Raw genomic sequence first — 23,780 nt, forward strand, 5'->3', positions numbered from 1 at the left:
GGGTCAGCTGGCCCTGGGTTTTACTACTTGTGTAAAACTGGATGAGTTACTTAGCCCCTTGGAGCTTCTTATCTGCTAAATGATCTTGGGTAAGTTAACCCATTTGAGTTTCAGTTGCTCATCTTTAAAACGGTTGTTGTAGGGATAGAGAAGTACCTGGACTGTAGGAGAAGCAAAGAATAGCTGGTAAGAGTGTAAAGGAGCTTGGGGGATGATCACAGTTGTTTCCAATAATCAGTATAACCTAGACTAAACAAAACCAAACCAGTTGCCAAGGACTCGATTCCGACTCATGGTGATCCCAAGTGTATCGAGTAGAATTGTGCTCCATTGGGTTTTCAATGGCTGATTTTTCAGAAATAGATGGCCAGACCTTTCTTCCAAGGTGTCTTTGGGTGCTTTCAAACCTTCAGCCTTTCAGTTAGCAGCAGGGCCCTTTAACCATCTGTACCACCCAGGACTTGAATAGAAAGGAGGAAATCAATTACAGGCCATTGTACTCTAAGTACCCTCCCTCCGCCCTCCCCCCATCTGAAAGTAGAGCATTTCTATGAAACCTTTAGTAAGACAAAATGGCACATAAAGTGAAGAAGCAATTACCATTAATTCATACGGGAAATTTTTTGAGCGTTCCCAGATCCAAACAATAACCTACCAAATCATACCAAATCATACCAAATAACATAAAACCTAAAATAACACTAACGTAATAAAAGCAGGAATGCTGAGTGTAAGTACCGGGGAAGGAGCCTGACAACATTCTAGCTGCTCAGGGTGCATGCTGCCTCTTTAATGGCTCACTGCTAAACAAACACTGAAGGCTATTTCCGTTTTACACCTTTTTTCGTAAAAGCAAAAACACTCTTCAGATTTCTTTCAGTTAGTCAAAATAGGTACTGTCATGGATTGAATTATGTCCCCCAAAAAATGTGTGTATCAATTTGGCTGGGCCATGATTCCCAGTATCGTATGACTGTCTACCGTTTTTATCATCAGATGTGACTTCCCTATGTGTTGTAAATGCTATCACTACAATGTAATAAAATGGATTAGCGGTAGTTATATTGATGAGGTCTACAAGATTAGGCAGTGTCTTAAGCCAATCTCTTCTAAGATATAAAAGAGAAAAGTGAGCAGAGACATGGGGCCCTCATACTACCAAGAAAGCAGCGCCGGGAGCAGAGCCCATCCTTTGGACTTGAGGTTCCTGCGCTGAGATGCTCCTAGACCAAGGGAAGACTGATGTTATCACAAGGACCTTCTTCCAGAGCCGACAGAGAAGCCCTTCTCCTGGAGCTGATGCCCTGAATTTGGACTTGTAGCCTACTTGACTGTGAGAAAATAAATTTCCCTTTGTTAAAGCCATCCACTTGTGGTATTTCTGTTATGGTAGCACTAGATGACTAAGACAGGTACTAATGTAGGTTTCTCGTAAAAGCGAAGGGGTATAAAGTGAACTTTTGAAAAGCTGGGGATACCTGTACCTGCCAAATCTCTGAGACCCATTCTGCTGAGTCAGATGCCCTATTATGGCAAAAGCCCTAGATGGCTCTGACCTGTGACTCCACTCTGCCAGGTCACTTGGCAGCTCTTGCTGGAAAGCAGAACTCAGGTGAGAGGTTCCCGATTGAGCCAAGTAGTAGAGTGTAATCACACACCATCTCTCACCCTCTGAGCGCCATAAGGTTGCCTGGGCAACAGGGAGCTATTCTGGGCCTTCTCTATGGATTCTGACTTCTCCACCCATACCCTATGGGCTCCCTTTGGCCTCACATTCTGCACCCTCTGCGGAGACCTCTTCTTCCAGCCTCACAAGATCACAGGAGAAGGGACTGACTGTGAAGCTGAGCTTTAGTATTTTATCTCCTTATCATTTTATTTCCTTAGTTACGGCACATTTCCATTTATGGAGTGCTTTCCCTCTTGAAATCTCCCATTGTTTACTTCTAATATACTAAATAATGCCTCTGATCCCTTCTTGTTTTACCCTTTAAATATCTGTAGATGGTTCATTCACCACATTCCCCATTCAATTATTAATGGCCCACAAAAGCTTACTAGCAGCAATCATTTACTGATTAATCTGCACAACAATCCAGAAAGACAGGTAGTGTTAATCCTTAGTTCTGCAGAGGAAAACCAAGAGGAAAAGAGAGGTTAACTCAGTTGCCCAATGTTAGTGGTCAATCAAGATTATAACTAGGATCTATCTAGCTTGTATTTCTATAAAGACTTCCCATTGTACTATTCTCCTTCTTTAACAATCAATATTATCAGTGCAGCTAGATAATTTCTGTGTTGAGATTCAGTTGTCACAGAATAGTTTAAAATTGTCAAAATCATCTTGCCTACTAATAGTTCATAAATTAGAGTTGCTAAAATTCATTTAATTGCAAATAAGCTTTGCAATTAAATTGCAAATAAAGTTTAACTGCAAACTTTTCAGAGGGAAAACAGTAGAAGTGAAACGATGGGGGTTATAGACCCAACTCTGCCACCACCACACTCTGAGAAAGTCACTTAACTTCTCAGCATCTCTGTTTCATCTGTAAAAAATGAGATTATGCTAAATGGTATTTAAGATAGCTTGTACTTTTAAATGAGATGACTGAATACCTACTAAAACAGTACAAGATTTAAAGCCTCGATACCCAGTGCTGCCAAGATCTTGGTAAAATTAGTACATTCATTCACTGCTAATGAAGTAAATGGCTACAATCCCCTTGGAAAGCAAGATGGCAATACACTGCAAGAACCATAAAGAATTCTATATGTTTTGATTTAGTAATTTAACCCATACATAGTATTTTATCCTGTGAAATAAGTCAAGGGAAGCAAAAAGACATATACACACAGAAATGTACATTTCAGTACTAGCTACCAGAGGAAAAATTGATATCCATTAAAATGTTCATCTTTAGAGGGATGTCTTATTAAACAATGGCACAGCAAACAGTATGAATGTCATGCTGCTATTAAAAAAGTATACAGGTAGTCCCTGACTTACGACGTATGAGAGTTACAACATCTTGCACTTAAACAACGTCCATTTTTTGTTTTTGTACATCTTATCATAGTAAAATGTACCACATACAATGTTACAGCACATAATTGGTTGATGTTATCATTCTCAGATATTTACTTGCAGGTGTTCAATTTTATAATTTACTATTTAAAACACTACCATTTTCGAAATAAAAACTAAAAAAGAAAAAAAATGAGGTGTTTGACTTACGTCAGAACTGATTTATAACGGTGTTCAGAATAGAACCCCATTGTAAGTTGGCGACTACTTGTAAATATGAAAATTACACAAAAACATTTAAAAAGTTTACCAACACTATTCAGTGAAATAAAAGTAAAAGAACAGACATGTTCTCTGATGCCAACTATAAAAAATATGAACATATGTGCAAGGTCATATGAAAAAGCAAAACAGTTACATTATTTGTGAGGCTTATTGTTTATTTTTAAAACAATATTTTAACTGCTTTTCATGAATCTTGTTTTTCCATTAAAACATACACTTTATGATTTAATCAATAATTTCTCAAATTCTGCTTTAGTTTGATGGAAAAACAAAATTTAAGGTTTCTGCCAAAATTTCCCGAGTAATTCTTGTTGGCTGACATACTATTTATGGTATTATTCATCAGGAGTGATTTCTACTCTTTGTTGTATAAGTTTTTAGTGTCTTTAGAATTTCAGAACCCTCGCACTTCTTTCCCTCACCTAAGAGGATTCTTAAAAAGATCTGTCTTGTAATCTAGCTGGGAATAACCCATGACTACCTTGTAATGCTAATTTTTGGCAACTGCCTGGCCTAGAATCCAATATTTTGCTGTAACACTAACTGTGGGTGCTTCAACAGCAACCACAAAGGTGCCATTATTCACTTCACAGTGTATAGAGTGGTTTTATACTCCAAGTTTTTGGAGCATTACAATAAGACATCTTATTTTTTCAGGAGTCTCAGGACACCCTCAAGTTCACTTAGGAAAGCACCTCAGAGCAGGCTGCTCGCAAGGACCTTCCCTGCATACAAGGACTTTTACATTTTCTTTCATTTCTTAGAAATGTTCTCTTACTAGTAGGTCATTTGTAACATCTTTGCTCATAATATCTGGGAAAGACTGCAGAGCCAGTGAATTAGAAATATGATTCTAGGTCTCGCATGTGCCAATGAATTCCCTCATTAAAGCAGAATGAGTGAGATGAGATCGGTTTCAAAGCTTTCCATCCCTTTGCCCCAGAGCCACCAAGGCCAGGCACTGAAAGATGCACAGTAAAATTAAATATCTAAAAATTCATCTTTAATTAACAGAATTGGATTAAAGCTAGACACTACCGCATATCATACGAGAAATGGCTAAGCTGGCTTCCAAGTGTTCTAATTCAATTAGGATGCAGTGAGTGACACTCGGACGGGAAAGGTTAATTGGGGGCGCCAGAACGCAATCATTCCTTACCTAACCAGTCATTAAACTTCTTAACCTCTGAGGGCAGTCCCAGCTCGGTGAAATCGCCTGTGTGGAGAAGGATGTCCCCATAAGGCATCTGGATACCATCTGTTCTGGAGTGTGTGTCTGAGATGCAGACAAACCGCGTGTGGCCCGCTGGTTTTGGAGTGTCATATGGGATGGGGTCGACCCTAAAGTAGACATAACAGATCCCATAACAGTTAAACATATTAGAACCCTTGCAATTGTCATCTCACATACATATCGATTGTTACCTGTGAAAGAACCCAGATAAACCGATGAAAAGGCAGAGGCGCCCTTTGTAACAAGAGAAATGTCTGGGTAGAAAAACCACAGCATCACTCATCTAACAACCCCACTGGGCCAAATTCAAAAAGTCTTACTTACCTGGTACGAAAATTAAAAGTAAAGAGTATCTTATATATAGAGATGGAAATAACCCAGGAAACTAATAGAGTGATTAATGGTGAAGTTTAGGGATACTGAACCCCAACTGGGGAAGCAAAATTATGCTATTTTGCCTCTCATCATGCTCCAATTGATCCCACTATTCATTAGGAAATGAATAACTAATTTATTCCTTCTTAAACATGCATAACTTAAGCAATGAACTAATTTACAGCAAAGTCTGCACATGCTTTGCCAACTGAGATGTGAAGAGACACGGCACTTATATTTAATTTCCTTTCCCCAACCATTCAGCACTTGTATCTTCTCTTTTTTGCTAAGAGATTCACAAATTAAATTGTGGGAAGGGAAGCCAAAATAAGTGGGGTTTTAAAAAAAATCGGATGTTAGAAGAACTCTGTCAATCTCAGTCATTACCACAATGAATTATCTGCATCCCTGTTACATCTTAGGTTACTAGGAATGCTCAAATGCCTTAGGCAAAGATTCTATTCAGTGTGAACAGGAAGCCTTTTAATGGTATGTATATATCTACATATGCATTAATATATGTATAGTTATAGAGACCTAAGCTCTGTGCAATTACACTAGGGCATAAGAATCAAAAGGCAAAATGATCAACCCGAAGCAAAGAAAATGAAACAGAACATTCTCATTTAATCGAGGGTAACAAAGTATACTAAATAAACTTGGTAAAGAAATGCAAATCTGACTCTTCAAGCATACAGTTTTAATTATTTAAGGGGTCTGTAGCGGAGTTAAGGATGCTTTAACTATATTAACTCTCCACTGACAGCTTCCTCTAATTTCTCTGTAGGAATGCACATTTATTTTGGATTATGGGTGAAAAAAAAAGAGTTATAAATGTAAAGAGAAGGTCACAAAAGATGCAAACACGCACTGTGAAGATGAGAGTGTGAAATATTAAATAAGGAACAATATTTCATATCACGACCCCACCCTTGATGTCTAAAATGCAGAAGAGAATACACTGAAATCTCAGCACAAGATTCCCCATGCATTCTGCCTCTACAACCTTTGTTTTACTGTCCTTTCTTTTTTCCATTTATTTTTTAAAGAAATAATCTAAATATGGCAAATTTAGAGCAGGGAATAAGGACATCACTACACAACCTGTATAGACTCACTTTTCGTTAGTGGCTAATCCTTTTATCTTTTATCTCTGAGACTACAGGCAACACTAGTCAATTTTTTAATCACTGCAAACTTTTTCCCACCCACCCATATCCTCCAGAGAAACATTTATGTATCCAGCAGAATTCATAATTAAATAAAGGCCAAGGAAAGGTAAAATACAGGGGAGAGCAAAAGGGGGAAAGTATATCTTCTATGCTCGGAGCTGAAGTAGACAGCAAAACTAGCAGAGAAGGCTGGCCCACAGACACCACCTACTTCATGTGTTCAATGAGAAACAATCAGTAGACATTTTGGGAGATGTATAGAGGATTGTGGTGCAGTGGTTAGGAGTTCGGCTGCTAATCAAAAGGTAGGCAGTTCGAATCTACCAGCCGCTCCTTAGAAATCCTACAGGGCAGTTCTACTCTGTCCTATAGGGTCTCTATGAGTCTGACAACGGGTTTGCTTTTTTGTTTTGTTTTGTTTTCGTTTTTTGGTATAGAGGATTGATTTAAGATGGGGGTTGGGGAAAAAACAGGTACACAGGCATAAATGCAGAATTTACATAGATCCCCTAACCCAGAAGCACTGATGTCCTCTGTTACTCACATGAGAAAGTACAAGGTTTCAGAAGACAGTGCAGCATGTCAGAGCCACTCTGCAGGAAACATGACAAATATCACCTGGGAGTCATAGGAAGGGAGATATTTCAACCCACGGGCGTTTAGAGTTGAAAATAAGATGTCAAGTACAGTGGTCAATTTACAGTGGATGTAATTAAAATTGAGACAACCCTAGGGAAACTTCTACTCCCAAAACTGGGCATTTGATAAACACCTCAATAACAGTTAAGGCAGCAAAATATTTTCACTGTAAACCACGTCCAAAGGGAGACCCTGACTGCTATTGGAAGATCTACCAGTTCCCATTGTGTGAATACCCCCATACTACTTTTTCCCCTTTAGTTAACAACTTTACTGCTTACTGTTTACGCTGCTGAATTCTCAAGGTGTCATGTCAAATTTCCTGGCAAGTATCTTACCAAGGCAATCTAACCCCCAGAGCCAGATTCAAATATCAGAGTGAGATCTGCAAGTACACCTGAGTACACACAAGGGAAAACAAGATGACATGGGAAGATGAGAAGAAAACACAGCATCACAAAATCCCAGGGCTGGACAAAACCCGAGGGGACATCGTTCAATGCTTTATATTATGCTTGAATCCCCTCTACCCTTTCCCTGCCTAGCTGACACAAATTTTCATTCCAAGATTTGCAGAAAAGGGGAGCTCTATACCATCCTCCCTCCCCCAGGGAAGCCCATTCTGCTTGTTGATAGCTCTACTTGTTAGAAAGTTTGTGATCCAGATTCTGCACCTCTGAGAAAGCTGGACACGGTCCAAAGATATGTGGCCTGGAGCCTGAGCTACAATCTTGGTGGAATCATTCACTTCGGGCAAGTTACTTAATTCATTCGAGCTTCACTTTTTTCTCATATGTAAAATGGGAATGTTTTTGTTAGTTGCTGTTGAGCAGCACAAACTCATGGCAATCCCGTGTACAAAAGAACGAAACATTGCCCTGTCCTGTGCCATCTTCAGGGTCACTGGTATGCTCAAGTGCATTGTCACAGAAACTGCGTATTCTGAGTGTCTTCCAATCTAGCGGGCTCATCTTCCAGCACTGTATCAGACAATATTCTATTCTGACCCATAGGGTTGGCACTGGCTAATTTTCTAAAGTAGATCACCAGGTCATTCTTCCCAGTCTGGAAGCTCTCTTGCAACCCTGTCCACCATGGATGACCCTGCTGGTATTTGAAGTACCAGTGGTATACCTTCCAGCAACACAGCAACATGCATGCCACCAAAAACGGAAAATGGGAATAATAATGTCTAATGTGCTATGGTCTCATGAGGGCATAAATTGTCAAGTAATGAGCCTGCAACAGAGTGCGTGCTCAGAAAGTAGAGAAGCAGAATAATGTAAGGGTAAAACATGTCATGCTTGGCTTCTAGAGCCAAACTGCCTGGCTCTGAATCCCAGCTCCACCTTTATTAACAATGTGGCACCAAGCAACTTGGTTGTGCCTTGGTTCCCTTATCAGTAAGATTAATACCAAAAACAGTACTGATTTCATAGGATTGCTGTGATAGTGAAAAGGGATAATGTATTCAGTGCATTTAGAAGAGTGTCTGACACACGGCAGGCACTCTACAAATGTTAACTAGTAGTAGTACTAGTATTTAGTTTATCTGAGCCTACGCCTCCCCTTCTGTTACAAGGAGATAATAACAGATACCTCCCAGGGAATTTGTGAGAATTAAAGGAGATCATGTATGGGACAACACCCAGCACAGTACTGGGCAGGTAGTCCAAGTCAATAATTACTTTTGCTTCCTTTCTGGCACTTCCTTCTTACTCCTAGTTCTGCACTCTGAAATAACAGAGAATAAGAATCCAGTCCCTTTCCATTTGACAGTTCTTCAAATATTTGGAGACATTTCTTATAATCCCTTGAAATCTTCTCTTCTCTAGTTGAAACAGTCACAGTTCCTTCAACTTTTCCTTGTATGACATAAATTCAAGTCCCCTCAGAATCTTGGTGTCCTCCTAGACACAATCCGACAGAATCCCTCCATATACAGTGTCTAGACTAATGGTCCATGGGAACTCATGGACTAATGCTGTTTATTAAAGACAAATGACAGCACAGGCTATGGAGACAACAATGCTGAACTCACTGGTGGGCTTTTCTAGAAAGCCCAAGTGTTAGCTTAAAATGTGTTCTAATTAGGTCTCCGAGTTTTGTGTCAAGCTTCAAATCCTGTCCTTGAAGCTTGATTGCAAGATGCTTACATATCTCATTGCCTAGTCAAACAAATACACCATTTTCACCTACTCATTCATGACATGTTAGGGATTTTTTTTACCCATAAAAATAATATAATATTAATGCTTCCACTGTAGAGTCCTCTTCTGGCTATAGTTGTTATTTTTCCCAGCAACAAATTCATACAGTGTTGCAAACCCCATCCCTAGATCTTTAGGAAAGCTGTTATCTTGCGGTTTGTTACGACATGAACTCCTTCCTAGACCATGTGTGCAGTAAAAGCCTTATATACACAACTAACCTATAATTCAGTGTAAGAATAGACTATTACCTTTACAAAGCTTTCTAACAGGATTTCAATCTGTTTACCATTCCCCATTCCACTTCAAAATCTTGATGGTGTACTTATGCATTCCACTGACTATAGAGCTAAAAAGATTTTCAACATGACATTAAAGCTTTTGTTTTAACTCAGAATATTTAGAGAGCCTGAAAGCCAAAATTATATTTGTGGTGTTAGACCACCCGCCCTAGATATGTTGTTGTGTGCCAACTCATAGCAACTCTATAGGACAGAGCAGAACTGCCCCTTGGCGTTTCCTAGGCTGAAATCTTTACAGGAGCAGATCTATAGGCCTTTTCTCCCACAGAGTGGCTGCTGGGTTCGAACTGCCAACTTTTGGGTTAGCAGCTGAGCATTTAACCATTGCACCACCAGGACTCTTTGCTGTCCTTGATGCTGCTTGATAAAGACAAATGCAAAACCTGCCATTGAACAGAATTTTTATATTGGAAAATGACTTTAAAGATTATGTAATCCAGTGTTTCACTTCTTTGCTATCACCTTCCTGGTTTTTGTCTTACTTACTTGTACTGTTATTTACTTAATTTTTAAGCAGATTTTTACAGTTTCTCAGAGCAATATCATTTATGAGGTCATTAACTGGATATGCTGGGTTTATTTTTCAGCTATACATTAAAATAAATACATTACTATCAAAATTTCATTTAAATTCCATCCACACAAAAGCTTCTTGCTTAATAACATCACTGATACATGTTCCACACTTCGGAAAACACTGATCAGGTTTAAAACGACCCATTTTACCATGAGGAGTCTGAACCACAACTTGAACTCGGGCTACCTAACTTCCAGCTCACCTCCCTTTCCACTGTATTGTCTTCTTTTGACTCACGTGGAGAATAGTGAAAAAAAAAAATGACAAAAAATTTAAAATGTCAGCAAATCAATTGCCTAAACTTTAGTAGCCGATAGTATGTAGAGAGACTGCTCAAAATTATTGGATTTCACTGTCAAAAGTATACAAGTTTCAGTGCCCCCTCTACGAACCCACCAATTGTGATGTAAGTTATCCAGCGGAAAAAGTCTCTTAAAACCTCAAAAAACTGCATATTGTAGTTCATTGGGGAGTGAAAAATTTCAAAGTTTGATTTTTAGATCTTGGTAAATATATGCATAAAAGAGTTCCTCATTCTCAGGGACATCAAGTCACACTGCAAACCAACTGTGTTTCCAAATACAGGTCTCTTTAGAGGGACTACTTTTGTTGACAGATAAGCTTCATTACAAAGACAACATAGTGCAGTAAAAAGGGCTGTAGCGTGGAGTCCAGGGGCTTCTGGTCTTGTGCTTCATCTGTCATCAATTGTGTGTGATCCTGGGCAAGTCATTTCCCCTCCTGAAGCCTCTGTTCCTCATGTGTGAAAAGAGGGGCAGGACCAAATGAGCCCCGAGATCTCGTGATAAGCTACACAGTTTATCTGCCACTATTAATTTGTGAAAGACTTTGGAAGCAATTCAGTCCCTTTACAACATGTTCTTCCTCTTTGCAACGTTGTTTTCTACTTTTCCAGACGCTGCAAAGGTAAACATAGCCCAGGACTAACCAAATAAAATCAGAATTAATGAAACTTTATATATAAAGAGAACTGAAGCTACAAAGTAGGACTATAGACAGAACTTCCAGGTGTATCTACTGCAAAAGAAACAAACAAGTCAGAATTCCAGTCACCACAGCAAAACAAAGATTATAAGACTGTGATTTAACTACAGTGCTTCAGAAATGGGGCTATTCTCGTTTTCCTAAACTATGAGCTGGTGGAATTCACCTAGCTGAGCCTTTATGCCCCAGCACGGCAACGGTCCTGAAACACAGTAAGTAAGCATAACAGAACCAGATGTATAAATATATTCACATTTGTACCAAGGGCACGGCTTTACTTTAACTGCTGAACTGCTGTATCAACACTGTTCTATCACCAACTAATTATAGCTAACAAAGCCCACTGCACCGAGTGTGTCTCGTCTATTTTTTCCTAGTACAAAAGTACAGTGCTGACATTCAATGAATATTAAGTGGTAACAATTTAATTCTTTGAGCACTGCATGCAATATGAATTCATGGTCCTTCTACTAGTGCCATTTGAGGTGCTTTAGTGCCGATAAGGCCAGCTACTGTGTGAGCCACTGAAACCTCTCAGATGGCATATTGCTGGGTCATAAACATCCCACTGGAGATGTACTGTCTAGGGTTAAACGTTCCCCTCACTTCTAGCATAACAACCAGACTAATCAGTTTGCAGTTCTGGGTGTCGGCCTTGCATGTGAGAAAAGACAGCATATGACATTGTGCTGAGTGCTTGTTATTCTGGACAATCAGTCTAGCAGTCAGTCAACAACCATTTCTTAAACACCTACTTATGTACTAGGCACCATGCTAGGTGATGGGAAGACAAAGAAGAAAGCAACACAAGAGGTCCCTCCAGGATTCTGCACCTGACCTGCCAATTCATTCTTCAGCAGATGTTCATTGGCATGTCCAGTATTTGCTCAGCCACTGAACCATTTCACAAGCACTGATCGAGCACCTTCTATGGGCCATCTATTGTGCTAGGTGCTGGGGAGATAGCTGTAAACAAGTCCGAAATGGTCCCTGTGATACGGTAAGCATTTGATTTGTGGAAATATGTGCCAAGTGTTATAATCAAGGATGTGTGAGATGCTGTGAAAGTTCGGAGGAAAAAATGTCTGGCACTGCCTGTGGGCTAGGAAGGAGGACAGGAAACGTTACCGTGGGTACAGCACGCAAGGTAGTATGTCAATGACTCTTAGGAGCTCAGGAGAAGGAGGCAAAGAGATGTGTGAAGCTGGGGTTTGACTTGGGATTGAAGCAGGCACACAAAACCAAACCCGTGCTGTCAAGTCAATTCCAACTCACAGTGACCCTAAAGGACAGAGCAGAACTGTCCTGTAGGATTTCCAAAGCTGTAAATCTTTACGGAAGCAGACTGCTATCTTTCACCTGAGGAGTTTCAGGTGGATTCGAACCACCAACCTTTCAGTTAGCAGCTGAGCACTTGAACCACAGTGCCACCAGGGCTCCTTGAAGTAGACATAAAACCAGACATAAGACTTGGAAAATCCGAAGGGGAAAAAAAAGGGCTGTCCAGGCGAGAGCGCAAGCAGTGTGGAAGTACTCAGCATGTTTCGGGACTTGTGAGTAAATCCCCCAGGCAGCGAGCAGTGGAAGGGTTTGAAAGGCTGGTCAGGGTGGGGGCCGGACAACAGAGAGTCGGGCCTGTGGAGGCTGAACTGCCCTGGAGGTCACGGGAAATGCTCCCCTCCCCGCATCCATCAAGAGAGGCGGAGGGCCACAGTGAAAGCCCGGTCTTAGGAAAACTGATGTGTGGCTTTGCGCAGGACGTGAGGGTGGCTGGTGACTGGGGGGTGAGGGAGGAGGGAACAGGTACTGGAGGGAGGGAGGTTAGCTCAGAATTAACTGTAAAAACCTAGGCATATGATGGTAACGCCAAGGCCAGGTGAAATGAAAACAGAAAGGAGAGGATCTGAAGAAAAGGCAGTGGAAACCTGATCATACTGTAAACCGAAACTGTCATGATAATTACACTGTAAATGAGGACTAGACAAGTAGTCAAAGATGAGCTACAACATCCTACAGGAGAAAGCGTCCTGGAGCTTGGTCTTGTCCCATTTTTATCACGGATCCGCGTACGGACATACACTTTCGGGGCTGAAAATGATAATAGTGTTAGTGATGATGAGAAACAGCAGCTTTCATTTAGAAGCCAGGCACTGTGCAATACACTTTACAAAGATTATTTTCATTTAATCCTTATAGCAGATAGGCCCTGTCATTTTCCTATTTTACAAATGGGGAAACTGAGATTCAGAAAGGCTTCCTTTGACAGAGTCACAGGGCTAGTAGGTGGCTTTGTCCCAGTCTGACTGGTTTGCCTCCGTTTTTATCTATCATCCTCCAGCTACACAGCCTCCTCTTACACAACACAACACACACAGATCTAAGAGCGCACTCTGTTCTAAAATAGGGATGCTGCTTTCAAAACAATGAGAGCCAAATGTGGGTCATTTTCAAATATTAAAAAAATAGTTGCCATTGAGTGGGTGCCAACTCATAGAGACCCCATGTATGTAAGAGTAGAACTTGCCTCATAGAGTTTTCAATGGCTGATTTTTTTGGAAGTAGATTGCCAGGCCTTTGTTCCTAGATGCCTCTGGATGAACTCAAACCACCAACCTTTAAGTTAGCAGCCCAGTGTATTAACTGTTCGCACCACCCAGGGATTCCTTTCCAACAGTGGTCCGCCTGAAAACATGTCTGCATTTGGCTCAGTCAAATAAAAAGAGCCTGAGGGCGATCAAAATTGTAAGGACTTAATTTTTTTAATTGGGAGGGGCACCCCTGAGAATTGTTGACTCTTACTGATTAAACCAGTTTTTTTGTATTAAAAGTACCCAAATGAGAACTAATTCTATTGTCTTTCTCTACCTTTCCAACTCACCAAAGCAAAGTCTTCCAAGGCTTAATGTCTCACAAGTAGTTGTTAATCGGCTTCATTGTTTAGTTAATTGTGCTTATCAGAAATGCAGGTAACTTTATATTTGCATGGCTAATGGGCGTCCTTTAAAGTGTGTGGCCATTTTGGCTGGGTTTTAATGGTGTGTGATGTTTTTTCCAACTTTGGGTTGGGTTGATAGGCTTACTTTCAAACAATCAGTCATGCCATAGGCAAAAAAAAAAAAAAAAAAAATTTTTCAGCTACATTATTATTTAAGTACATTTTAAGATAAATGCTTATTTCTAAGACTGCTTATCGTGATACCAACATTTAACAAGCTTTCAAAATTAATCCCATACAATAATTTATGGACTCAACATTTAACTTCTCTGCAAATTGTTTGGTAACAATAAAGGGAATTATTTTACCCTACACCTTCTTCCTCTTTTGAAATATCTAGTCCACTATTCACCCATAAAAATTATACAGTTCGCACACAACAGAAGAATCAACGAAGGACTATTTTCTGCCCTCTCTGGGAATAAATACTACCAGAAAGATGTTGCCCGTGTTTTACTGACTGTGCAAATGCATTACACTGTGTGGATCATAACGAATTATGGATAACATTGTGAAGAATGGGAATTCCAGAACACTTACTTGTGTTCATGAGGAACCTGTACACAGGTCAAGAGGCAGTCGTTCAAACAGAACAAGGGGATACTGTGTGGTTTAAAGTCAGGAAAGGTGTGTGTCAGGGTTGTATCTTTTCACCATACCAGTTCAATCGGTATGCTGAGCAAATAATGCGAGAAGCTGAACTATATGAAGAATTGGATTGGAGGAAGACTCATTAACAACCTGCCTTATGCAGATGACACAATCTTGCTTGCTGTAAGTGAAGAGGACTTGAAGCACTTACTGATGAACATCAAAGACTACAGCCTTCACTATGGGTTACACCTCAAAATAAAACAAAAATCCTCAGAACTGGACTAATAAGCAACATCAGGATAAGGAGAAAATATTGGAGTAGTCAAGGATTTCATTTTACTTGGATCCACAATCAACAGCCATGGAAGCAGCAATCAAGAAATCAAATGACATATTGCATCAGGCAAATCTGCTGCAAAAGAACCTTTTTAAAGTGTTAAAAAGCAAAGATGTCACCTTGCAGACTAAGGTGCAACTGACCCAAGCCATGGTGTTTTCAATCACCTCATATGCATGCGAAAGCTGGACAATAACTTAGGAAGACAGAAGAAGAACTGATGCCTCTGAATCGTGATATTGGCGAAGAATACTGAATATACCATGGCCTGCCAAAAGAACGAACAAATCTATCTTGGAAGAAGTACAACCAGAAAGCTCCTGAGAAGCAAGGATGGGACGATTATGTCTCACATACTTTGAACATGTAATCAGGAAGGATCAATCCCTTGAGAAGGACATCTTGCTTGGTAAAATAGAGGGTCAGCGAAAAAGAGGAAGACCCTCAACGAGATGGACTGACACAGTGGCTGCAACAATGGGCTAAAGCATATCAACAATTGTGAGGATGGTGCAGGACCAGGCAGTGTTTCGTTCTGTTGTACACAGGGTCCCTATGAGTCAGAACCAACTCGATGGCACCTAACAACCTTGAAAGCAAAGATGTCACTTTGAGGACAAAGATGCACCTGACCCAAGCCATGGTATTTCCAATCGCCTCATATGCATGTGAAAGCTGGACAATGAATAAGGAAAACTGAAGAATCGATGCATTTGAATTATGGTGTTGGTGAAGAATGACGCAGTAGTTAAGAGCCTGGCTGCTAACTAAAAGGTCAGCAGTTTGAATCCACCAGCCACTCCTTAGAAACTCTATGGGGCAGTTCTACTCTGTCCTATAGGGTCACTAGGCATCAGAATCGACTCAACGGTATCTAACAACAACAACCTTGATAGAGTATTTCATAGTTTATGTTCCGTTTTCCCATGATTACCACAGGGTTGGTGTATCCAAGCCACATGGAAGATGGGTGACACCCATGATCACCCAGCTAGTAGGTGGTTGAGATGACAATCAAATCTAGGTCTGATTGCAATTCCAGCATACATCGACAGAGAACTGCAGAGAATACCAGAAATATGTTTACCTGTGTTTTATCAACTGTGCAAAGGCATTTGACTATGTGGAGCACAAGAAATTATAAATAACATTGTGGAAAATGGGAATTTCAGAACACTTAATTGTGCTCTTGCTGAATCTGTACGTAGACCAAAAAGAGGCAGTCGTTGGAACAGAACAAGGGGATACTGCATGGTTTAAAATTGAAAAACAAATGTAGAGTAGGGTTGTATTTTTTCACCTTATTTATTCAATCTATATGCTGAACAAATAATCTTAGAACCTGGCCCATATGAAGAAGAATGTGGAATTAGAATTGGAGGAAGACTCATTAACAACACAAATATGCAAATGATACAAGCTTGCTTGCTGAAAGTGAAGACAGCTTGAAGCATTGACTGATGAAGATAAAAGGCTACAGCCTTTAGTAAGGATTACACCTGACCTTGAAGAAAACAAAAATCCTCACAACTAGACCCATAAAGAACATCATGATAAATGGTGAAGAAAATGAAGTTGCCAAAAATTTCATTCTACTTGGATCAACAATGTCCATAGAAACTGCAGTCAAGAAATCAAACAACATGCTGCATTCTGCAAATCTGTGGCAAAAGACCTCTTTAAAACCTTAAAAAGCAAAGCTGTCACTTTGCTGACTAAGGTGCACCTGACCCAAGCCATGGTATTTTCAACTGCCTCATATGCATGCAAAAGCTGGACAATAAAAAAGGAAGAGGAAGAACTGGCATATTCAAATTGTGGTGTTGGCGAAGAATACAGACTATGTCACTGACTGTCAGAAGAATGAACAAATCTGCCTCAGAGGAAGTACAGCCAGACTGTCCCTTAGAAGCAAGGAGGGTGAGACTCTGTCTTGCTTACTTTGGACATGTCATCAGGAGGAACCAATTGCTGGAGAAAGACATCATGCTTGGTAAAGAAGAGGGTCAGTGAAAAAAGAGGGAGACCCTCAATGAAATGGACTGACACAGTGGCTACAACAATGGCCTCAAACACAGCAAAGATTGTGAAGATGGAGCAGGACAGGGAAGTGATTTGTTCTGTCTTACAATGGTTCGCTACGAGTTGGAGCCAACTCAACAGCACCTAACAACAATTTATTTCAATGAAACATGTGACAACTTCTGGTTCACGCTGGTCAACTCTGCCCAAGTTTCTCTGTTGAATGAGACTGGCAAGGTCTACCAACAAGTTTGACCAGAAATTAGTCCTCTTCCCCAAGCTTTTGAATTTAGTCATTTTATTCACTTAGTCTTAAAGTCAGCAAACTACAGCCTACAGGCCAAATCTAGCCCAGTGCCTGTTTTCTGTAAATAAAGTTCTACTGGGACTCAACTAAGTTCATGTGTTTACACTATTGTCTGTGGCTGCTTTTGAGCTACAACAACAGAATTTCATAGTTTCAACAGACACCATATGGCTTACAAAGCCTAAAATACTTACTATCTGAATCTTTACAGGAAAAGTTTGTCCACCTCTGATTTCTTCTCTCAGCATTTAGAAAGCAACAACTATACGTCAGATACTTTGATAGTTATTTTATTACTACTAATATACCTATGAGTCGGAATTGCTCTAAGGCAATGAGTTTGGTTTTAATATACTTAATATTTAGCAGTGGAGCCCTGGAATGATTAAGTGTTTGGCTGCTAACCAAAACGTCGGCAGTTCGAATCCACCAGCTGCTACTTGAAAATCCTATGGGGCAGTTCTACTCTGTCCTGTGGGGTTGCTGTGAGTCAGAATCAACTCAACTGCAACAAGTAATATTTAGCAGTAGAAGTATGGGCCAGGGCTTTTCCTATATTATTACCATTAATATTCTAAGATCTCTGTGGTGTGTGTATTCTCCAAATTTTACTTAAGATCATACGATAAGCTTGGGAGTTTGAGTTTGGATGCAGGCCATTCTTAACCACGAGTCTATGCTCTCTACTATGCAATAGTGTTTCTCAAAGGTATAGGGAAAATTCAAGACTTTGGAATGAGCATCCTTTCAATGGACTGCCTGAGTCCCCAGGGATTATCTGAGCCTACAAGGAAATAGGCCTTTGTCTTTTACTAGGCTATTTTGCCGCTTGTTAAGTTGCAGATAACTGAAAGCAATGCAAATAATTCTTCCCTATAGATGCAAATAAATTCCACTCTGTGGAAGTTCAACTGACTACTTCTATCCATCCAGCTCCCCCACGCCAGTTTTACACCCATGAGTAAACTCATTTCAACATTCTTTTGCTTCACTAACTTTCTAGATCTTTGGCCTTCTATAAACCTGTTACCATAACTTTCTTGGTTCTTTCATTAATAAATGAGTTAATAAATTTTTGATAAGTGTTCATTTTAGCTTGGGAGGGCAGGCATAGCTTTACTACAATATATGTGACAATTAATTATATACACCTAGGTGTGTATGGAGAAAGGACGAGAGAAAAAAAGTGATGATGAGTATGGTCTAGGGGATTAACAAGACCTGAGTTTGAAGCATGATTCTGCTACTGCCTAGTTATGAGACCCTGGATAAGTTAGTAAACCTCTCTAAGCCTCACTAACCTCATCTGTAAAATCTGGATATCAATAGTACCTGCCCCCAGTTCATAGAGACACCATATGGTTGATACTAAGATTAAATAAACCACTGCTTGTAAAATACCTGGCACAGAGTACACACTCAATAAATGTCAGTCATCATTTCTTAGATTATTCTCTGAGAAATACTGATGAAAGGAATTACTTCTATGCAAGGATATGATGTCTTCCCAAAAGAGAGTATATTTTACCTGGACCTTAAATGGTTCATTAATAGGAATTTACCAAGCAGAGAACTGGGGTAATGCCATTCAGCATAAAAAGGAACAGTACGGGGAAAAAAGAGAGAGAGAAAGAGGTATGAAAGGGCCCAGGAAGATGAGTCACAACACCAAATTTACAGAAACGTAATACCCTGGTGGACAATGCACTCGTGTTGTTCTACTTCATGGCTGTAACAGTGCTAATGCCAAGTAAGAATGTATTTTTTAGTATACCAATTTTCAGAAAGGATCCCTGGTGGCACCATGGTTAAAGCACTTGGCTGCTAACCAAATCATGCCTACAGTTATGACCACCCACCTGGTTCAGGCACCCATCACTAACAAGTGGTTATTTTATTTTGAGTTTTATAAAAACAATGAATGAGCCCAAGATTGTTGTTAGGTGCCATCCAGTTGGGTCCAACTCGTAGAGACGCCATGCACAACAGAACAAAAAGCTGCCTGGTCCTGCGCCATCCTCACAATTGTTGCTGTTTGAACCCACTGTTGCAGCCACTGTGTCAGTCCATCTCTTTGAGGGTCTTACTCTCTTTCACTCACCCTCTACTTTACCAAGCATGATGTCTTTCTCCAGGGCCTAGTCTCTCTTGATAACATGTCCAAAGTAAGTGAGACGAAGTTTCGCCATCCTCCCTTCTAAAGAGCTTTCTAGCTGTACTTCTTCCAAGACAGATCTGTTCATTCTTCGGGCAGTCCATGGTATATTCAATATTCTTCACCAATACCATAATTCAAATGCATCAATACTTCTTCAGTTTTCCTTATTCATTGTCCAGCTTTCACACGATATGAGGTGACTGAAAATATCATGACTTGGGTCAGGCGCACCTTAGCCTCAAAGTGACCAGTTCACTTTTTGAAACTTTAAAGAAGTCTTTTGCAGCAGATTTGCCCAATGCAACCAGAGCCTAAGGTAGACCACATTTTATACAGACCAAACTTTATACAACTCGCTTTAACAATTAGGCTCAATGAAAATACACAACACACATGCGCGCACACACACATACCTATACACAAATGAAAATACACAAATTCAGTTACACAGTGCTTCTTATCCTAGCCAGATCCACTTCTTTCTGTGCCTGGTTATACGTCATTTCTACATTCTCTGACCGGTTCCATGATGATTCACATGCAATTTACCCTGTTCTATTTCAAAATCAGTCACTTTCCTGAATAAGGAGAATAAACTGCACAGAATTCTCAACTGTGTCAACATTTGCTACAAATTTACTAAAAAGTCTTCATCAACCATATTTGCATAATTCAAACTGTTGGCTCCTTTTCACTCCTGCTCACATCTCTGCAAATGCTAAAAACTGTAGTAGTCCCACTCCCTTTAAATGTGTGGTCTGCAAAATTGCCTATTCTAGAGACTCACTAAGACTCAGGAATGTCAGCTATATATTTCTCCTAGAGCAATGATGGAGAGGATGAAAAGGAGGTAAAAGACCACTCTGGCTTTTTGGCAGAAAAAGAACTTCCTCAAAAAGCCTTCTCCTTAAATGAAGGAAAAAAAAAAAAAATCTTACAGGTCCTCCCTGTGCCCTCCTATCAGATATCATCCCACTCCCAGTCTCCAGAGGTTCTGCTGTGTGATTGTTTTAAGCTCTCTTCCCCATGAAGAGGTGAACACGTGACCACTGCCATCCATAAAGGCTGAAGAGAGTGTACTTAGCCAAAGGGCACTGCAATAACTTTTCTCTTCCACGTGAGAAAGTTAGCCTTGAAAATTCTCTGGCTCACTGCCTGTTTTTAAATCATCTTTTAGGGAGGAGTAGCCAAGAGACCGTGTAAGTTCGGACGAACCCTCTTCTACCCCCACACCAATAGCTCTTTAAAAATAATCATAAAAAAAATGGTAGTCCCTATCAAGCCTTTAGATTTGCTTTCAAGATTCAACATTTTAATAGGCAATGCCCCTAAATGCCCACTGTACAAAAGCAGCCCTGGTTGACAGATTAAATTTGATTAGCATTGGGGCTGGTGCGGTTCTACATGATTTCTGTAGGAAGTCTGGGGTGAATGGCAGCCTGAGAAAGAGTCAGTGAAAAGATTTCTAATCCCCGACTACACACCAGCCTCTGGTCCCAAAGAAATTATTGTGTCTTTCCTACCCTTGTTACAGCACATCATCATACTAGGAAACACACTGAGAATCTTGAACCCATTTATATATGTGCAGAGGGATTAGACTATAATTTCCTTTGTTTGCCCTGATCTACAAGTGTTTAGAAAAGGGGTTGGTAAGTGCAGGGCACCAAGTTATTGATCTTTAAAACTATTTCCCTAGGCCGAATGAGATGGTGATAATGCGACTCTCCGGCCTTGTTATGGACTGAATTGGGTTCCCCAAAAATATGTACTGAAGTCCTGGCCCCTGTACCTGTGCGGAAATAGGGGTTTCTTTTGTCATGTTAATGAGACCATACCAGAGGTGGTTAAGTCCTAAAACTAATCACTTCTGAGTTACTAAAAAAAAATAAACAAACTCTTTCCATCAAGTCAATTCTGACTCATAGCGACCCTAAAGGACAGAGTAGAACTGCCCCATAGGGTTTTCCAAGGAGCGGCTGGTAAATTCCAACTGCCGACCTTTTGGTTAGCAGCTGAACTCTTAACCACTGTACCACCAGGGCAAGCAGAACAGACACGGAGAGAGACACACTACGAAGACAGATGCCAAGGAAAGTCAGGAACTCCAGGGACTACTGACACCCTGAAGTCTCACCCTGAATTCAGATTTTTAGCCTCCTGAACCGTAAGGAAAATAAATTTCTGTTCTTTAAAGCCACCCACTTGTCACATTTCTGTCAGGGCAGCACTAGGTAAAACTAAGACAAGCCTCGTGCAAGTTAATAGAATCCCATACCCTGTCCCACTCCAGTAAAACTGTTGATTAAACTGTTATTTTAAAAGACAATCACACACAAAAAAAGTTAATAAACAAAAAGCAATCATCACACACGCACAAAAAAAGTAATCATCACTTAGAAGGACTGTGCTCATCAGACATCCACTGACTGGTTGGTAAAAATCATTTTATGTATATGTTTTTCATCTACGGGTGCTTGCAGTGGGAAGGGAAGGATGCCCACGGGAGTTGCTACAGGACCCATAGCTAGGCAGTATTCCTATTACAGGCCTGCAGAGAACAGCCTGTAAGAACAGCCAGGAATTTTGAGGCCAGCTTGCCAGAGTAACACTTCGCTGAGCACTGGTGGCAATTTAGGAAGAGGATACTTTTTATAAGCACTTGGCCTGAGGAATATGGACAAGCTCACACATATTCACACTTGATATTTCCACCGCTTGCAGGGCTGAACAAACGGGCTCCTTCGTTCCTCTTCTCACTCCCAAGTGAAAGAGGAAATCTCAGCTCCATCTGTCAGGAGTTCCCTAATAAACAGAAGTCATAGCCCTCTCCTGGGGAAAGATGCAATAACCTCCTGCAAAGTCCGGTTCTGGATTGGCCCTTACTTGATGAGAGGCCACAAGTCAGGCAGATCTGTGAACAGCACTGTGCCAGTTTCTGGGCTAAAGCTCTCTTCACAGAGGATTGACTATAACTCACTCAACTTGTTCTATGCAAACTTCACTCCTATAGGAAAATTCCAATTATGACCTAAACTCAAGAAAAGTTAACTATTTTGCCCCTTCTGACTGTCTACCATTTCTTTCATCTTTATCTCAGGCATCTGTATAGGCCTTCATACTTAAAAACAGAAAAAAACCTGCCTCGTATATAATCTGATTTTATTCCCACCTTAAAGGTAGAAAGGACAGTGTTACGATCCCTATTGGAGTCTAGGACCCAGGAGGGTTGAGGGACTTACTCGTGGCCAATGTTAGCAGCAGAACTGGATCCAAACTCCATGTTTCCCAACTCCAGGTAATAAAAATAATCACTACTTCAATGAACACTACTAACACTACTAACTACTAACACTACTAAAGTTGTGCCAACAACTTTACAAACATTACCTCATCCGTTCTTTGCAACAACCCTATCAAGTGGGTACTATTAATCCCATTTTACAGATGAGAAATACTTGGCTTAGGAGGTTAAATAATTTCCCAAGGTTAAAGATGTCATACACAATGAAGCCTCAGTAACAAGAGGAGTCTGTCTGACTCCAAGGCTTATTCAATATTATATTGCCACTCAGCCCAATACTTTTTTCTATCATAAATCTAGCATTAAATTGAAAAAGGACACATTTTCTCCAGATCTGAGAATTTCAAATAAATTACTTTTAAACACCTGCTAATAAACTACTGACATTCTAGTTTTGTCCACTTTGGTACTATCAAATAGAAAATATTCTAAAAGCTACAAAATGTTATCTTTTGTCAAGTGTTTCTACTGGTCCAAAGATCACTTGCTTCTATCCCCTTAGTTCATTTAAAAGAAAAGAAGAGAGTTTCACATAAATTCCTGCATGCAATTTACTAGAATCCCAAAAAAACTTTATGAGCATAATAAGTTCTGGAGACAGACTGCCTGGATTCAAATTCCAAACATAACTGACGAACTCTGGGGTGTGGGCAAGTTATGCAGAATTGTGCCTTGGTTTCCTCACATTTATGTTAGGGGTAAAAATACCTCATAGGGATATTACGAGGCAATAATGAGAATGCACAGAGCCCAGTGTAAAATACTAATAATTATTATAAGCGTTATTGTTTTGTTATTTCTGTCTCTGCAAAATTTCTCTGGACTGCCTTAATTTCACTAGGTTGACAAAACCTGAATACCCTCCCTAGTAAGTGTTCCAAGTACAGCTCTCTTTATTGTTTTCATTTTTGTTGTTAGCTGCTCCCGTGCCCCTGACTCATGGTGACCCCATGCACAACAGAACAAAACACTTCCTGATCCTGTGGTTGCAGGACAGCCCATTGTGGCCCATAGGATTTTCATTAGCTGATGTGGCCCATAGGATTTTCATTAGCTGATGTTTGGAAGTAGCTCACCAGGCCTTTCTTCCTAGTCTGCCTTAGTCTGGAAGCTCCACTGAAACCTGTTCAGCATCATAGCAACACAGACGGGTAGTGGCTGCGCATCAGGTGCACTGGCTGGGAATCGAACCTTGGTCTTCTGCATGTAAGGTGAGAATTCTACCACTGAGCTACCCCT

General features: G+C 40.3%; 1 protein-coding gene across 1 annotated transcript in view; it reads right to left on the reverse strand.

Moving 5' to 3' along the window:
- Nucleotides 1-23,780, reverse strand: part of MPPED2 (metallophosphoesterase domain containing 2) — a 185,995-nt gene that overhangs the window by 132,667 nt on the left and 29,548 nt on the right. The window contains exon 2 of the mRNA XM_004369744.2: nt 4,470-4,651. Within this exon, the coding sequence (XP_004369801.1) occupies nt 4,470-4,651 (182 nt within the window). The remainder of the gene's footprint in view (nt 1-4,469; nt 4,652-23,780) is intronic.

The sequence above is a fragment of the Trichechus manatus genome, unplaced genomic scaffold, assembly GCF_000243295.1.
Source record: "Trichechus manatus latirostris isolate Lorelei unplaced genomic scaffold, TriManLat1.0 scaffold00006, whole genome shotgun sequence".
NCBI classification, from domain to species: Eukaryota; Metazoa; Chordata; class Mammalia; order Sirenia; family Trichechidae; genus Trichechus; species Trichechus manatus.